Raw genomic sequence first — 3883 nt, forward strand, 5'->3', positions numbered from 1 at the left:
CACTCTCGAATTGGCAGCAGTGTCTCTCTCTCCCTTGTCTCCTTTTTCACCGATTGATTCACGAATGATACAGATAATAGTACTAAAATATCGATACTTAGAGTCGAGTTTAGTCTACTAGTTGCCGGATTCTGTGCTCCAAATACTTGAGAGAACATTTTAGGCACATCACCTAACATACATTGCAAGGCACCTGTTCGTCTTTGATCAACGTCTAGTATTTTCGTATGATTTTAGAAATTAACAGAACTTGGTTCGTCGTATAAAAATAATTCACTGAAATAAAGATTCTACACTTAGCTCCTCAGAGTCCATTGTTCATGAGCGAAAGTTCCTCAATCTCTGCTTAATCGTGCCCGATAACGTTTCATCGGACGCACGATCCAAGTCCTCGGCTCAGGTGTTGTTTCCCGGTGACAACGGCGGAGAATTAACCTCCCTCTGTTCCTCCTGGACACTCTCCGGCCTGCTGGCTGTGCTGCTCGACCTCGAGCTAAGATTGTCCCTGTCGCTGAAATAGGAAGAATCGCCTCTCTTCTCTTCTAACTGAAGCTGTTGCTTGTCGTTCCTGAAATCGTCTCCTCCGTGACCCAACAGCCCAGGGAAATACGGTATTCCTTGTCTCTGCGAAGTGATCTTGCCCATGAAGCTACGAATCTCTTCGAAGTAAGATTCATCCGCTCTCGGTAGCTGTCCATGGTACCTCGACCTAACTTCGTCCAGTATCGTCGGTCCATCGGCGTCGTGCTTCTTCAAATGTCTATCCAGATTGGTCTGTTGACCGAAACATCTCTCGCAGAGTGGACATTTGAATGGTTTCTCCTTGTTGTGAATATTCCTGACGTGACGCTGGAGATTGCTGGAAATGCTGAAGCTTCTTTCACAGTATTTGCATTTGTACGGTTGTTCACCGGTGTGAGTCCTCAGGTGTCTCGTCAGATTGGCTGATCGAGGGAACACTTTACCGCAGAATTTGCACGAGTATCTGTCCTTCGGTTTCAGACCAGCCTGGACGCTGATCGAGTACGGTGGAAGATTGGAGGGTGGTTGTTGTTGCTGTTGCTGTTGTTGACTGGAATGACTCTGTTGCTGCGGCGGGTGTTGTTGTCCGCTCGAAGGACTTGGAACTCTCGCTGCTGCTTGCGAGGAAGACGACGAGGTGGAAGAAGTGGTAGAGGAGAATCTGTTGGGCGGTAATGGTACCATTGTTGGCAGAGCTCTGACTTGAATCTTAGGTAGATCCGGAACAGAGGATGAACTATGGTGGTGCGATCTGTACATAGCTTCGAGGACCAATGGATGAACTGCATGATGCTGAGGGAATAGTACTGTGTGATAGGGAAGACTTCCGCCGAGACTGTTCTGATTTAGAACTTCTATCTCGTTCTGATTCTCATCCGTGAGTCTTTCCTTTTTGTGATCCACGCGAAGATCGAGAGGTTCGCAGTCGAGATCTTCTTGATGGTGAGTTTGAGGTGGTCTGGCAGCTGGGCTCATGTGAGGCTGTTGCTGGTGTTGCTGTTGATTCGTCGGACTCGAGAGACCACGACCGTGGCCGTGACTCAAGTCGTATGGCAATTCTTCGACGTCCGGAACGCGAACGCTTAGGGGATAGATGCTGGCTTGTTTTGGGCTAATGTGGCCCGGCATTTTTCTCGGACTCGAGTCTTTCTCCCGCATGGCTGGAGGATACTTCGGGTCGTGCAACAACGTTGGGGGCAGGGTGATGTTACCGAGATATCCGCTCATCACCACCGCTTCTGTCACCCTCGGCCTTGCTCCTGCTCGTCGCTCGGGATGATCTGCAAGAGGAGAGAGAAGTATTGAGCGTGAGATCAATTTGTATGTTTAAATTTGACAATTTGCAACTTTCAATTAGAAGATTTTAATTCGAAAGGAATCTAAGATCGAAGACGTGTGATGTATTAGGTGCGATTTGGGAACGAACGCCAGTGAAAGGATTACGTTTCTGTCAGGTTCGCGAATTATTCTTATGCGTCGTCAGTGTGAGATGCGGGCATCGAATGAAATTGAATTCGATACGTCAATGTGTCAAGCGCCGCGTCGTGATAAATGTTTCTTCGGCCAACGACGACGATTTTAGAAAATGGTAAAATTGATCTTTCCGTCTGGAAGTGCTCGCATTTTCATGTTCTGACCTTACGTTCGACTATGTTAAGACGCATTGGCAACCAGCACGTGTGTGACGCATAACATCAACGCTTTCCATCATGAATGAACTCACCTGTGTTAGAAGATGCGTACAAAGTTTTCGTTGCACACCTATAATTCATTTAATTAAATCCTGCATCTTTTCTAGTTTACATTTTGTAACTAATCCACCATTGTTCGATAAACAATCTAATTCAAAGAGAATTCCACGGAAGTATACAATATTAATGTAATCACGATGACAACGTCTGCTTGCTGCTTTATCGGGCGTTGAAATCACCGCGGAACATCGCTTATGCGGGCGTCGAAGTCTCCGCCAGTGCTTCACCGCTACGCCTCGTATTTCACCGAATTCGCTCGTTCCGATCTCGTTTCTCGTTTCTGCACTGAACGGGAAGGTAATTCCTGATAAAGGAAGCTCACGTGAATTCGTGAAATCGTGGAATCCTTTCACAATCTGCTTCGTTTCCACGCGAGTCAATCCAGTTATCGAAGAAGCTAATCCTCAGCTGGTTGTCCAGTTTCAACGAAAGAGAAATTCACTCGCGACAGGGTTGTGGACGAGAGGAGAAGTTGGGGAGGGGGGACAGAGGGAAAAGGAGGAGTCCACGCCGGTGCAAGAACCCCGTTCCAACGTAAAAGGAGCAGAGGCAAAAAGCTCACGACCGACAATAGTGAAAAGCGTTAATTACGAGTGTGGAGAATGCGACGAGTTACCGGGAGGTGTCCGGTTGGAATCGAAAGTGTACCGAGTGTCTCAGAAACGGTGAACCGTTCTGTCTCGGGACGTGAGGCTCGATGATCCAGAACGGTCGAACGGTTTCGTTCGCGAAGTCGTTAACCCATCGTTGCGTGTAAAAACCGAGATAAATTCCATCTCTGGGAAAACGGTTCCCTCTATACCTCTCTCTTTCTCTCTCGAGCTTCTTTAATAACACTCCTCGCCTTTATTACCGGAATTTCGCCGTTACTGATGGACAGCGAGAAAGCCGTTAATTCTGAATTCCAAACAATAAACGACGGACGATATTCCACGTAACGCTTTTCTCTTTTCGAGAACGATAGATGCTAACGTGTCATCTGTCCAGATGTCGTTGATTAAGTTCGATTTACATATGGTACTTTCCCTTGTTCCTCGTCCAACGATAGTCGTCTCGAGGAGAAACTCTTAACGTGTGCTAATCAGATTTTTCATAGTGAACCTACGCGAGGATAACGTCGATCTTAAAGCGCACTTTTACGAGCGAATCTATTGTCTGTCGTTAATTCGAACGTTTCGTACCTACGAACTGTTGTCGGTTTAACGAGCTTGGCTGGCTTAATTGACTATATAAGAAGCTACGAGACGAGCTACGTTCTCCCTTCCGAGATTTCCGGTAACTTAATCGCGAATGGTAGGTACGCCGTTCTCGGAATTTCGTTTCCCTCGAGCGAGCCTGAGGCGAAGCGAGGCTTTATCTCCCGAAAGGTGGAGTTTCTCTCCGAGCGACTTCGTGAGTAATGTCCACGGGAAACGGTAGCTGGTTCCGTGGAACGACGCTCGAAATAAGAAGAAGAAGGAAAGGCGGAGCACACGATCCTTAAAGACTGACATGACTGTTACGTGAATCGAGCAACCTGGCTGACGTCGCTCGACGGAGATCGACCGAGATCCAACGCCGCAAGCCACGATCCAGTTTTCGGTTTCTAGAAAGTCGGGATGAGCCGGGCG

General features: G+C 47.5%; 1 protein-coding gene across 1 annotated transcript in view; it reads right to left on the reverse strand.

The window, feature by feature from the left end:
• Window positions 1–396: 396 nt before the first annotated feature.
• The window catches only part of LOC108571816 (MDS1 and EVI1 complex locus protein EVI1-like), a 16350-nt gene continuing 12863 nt past the window's right edge, over window positions 397–3883 (reverse strand). The window contains exon 2 of the mRNA XM_017933957.1: window positions 397–1802. Coding sequence (XP_017789446.1) covers window positions 397–1749 — 1353 coding nt within the window. The 5' untranslated portion in view covers window positions 1750–1802. The remainder of the gene's footprint in view (window positions 1803–3883) is intronic.

This window comes from Habropoda laboriosa, unplaced genomic scaffold (assembly GCF_001263275.1).
Source record: "Habropoda laboriosa isolate 0110345459 unplaced genomic scaffold, ASM126327v1 scaffold99, whole genome shotgun sequence".
In the NCBI taxonomy this organism is placed as follows: Eukaryota; Metazoa; Arthropoda; class Insecta; order Hymenoptera; family Apidae; genus Habropoda; species Habropoda laboriosa.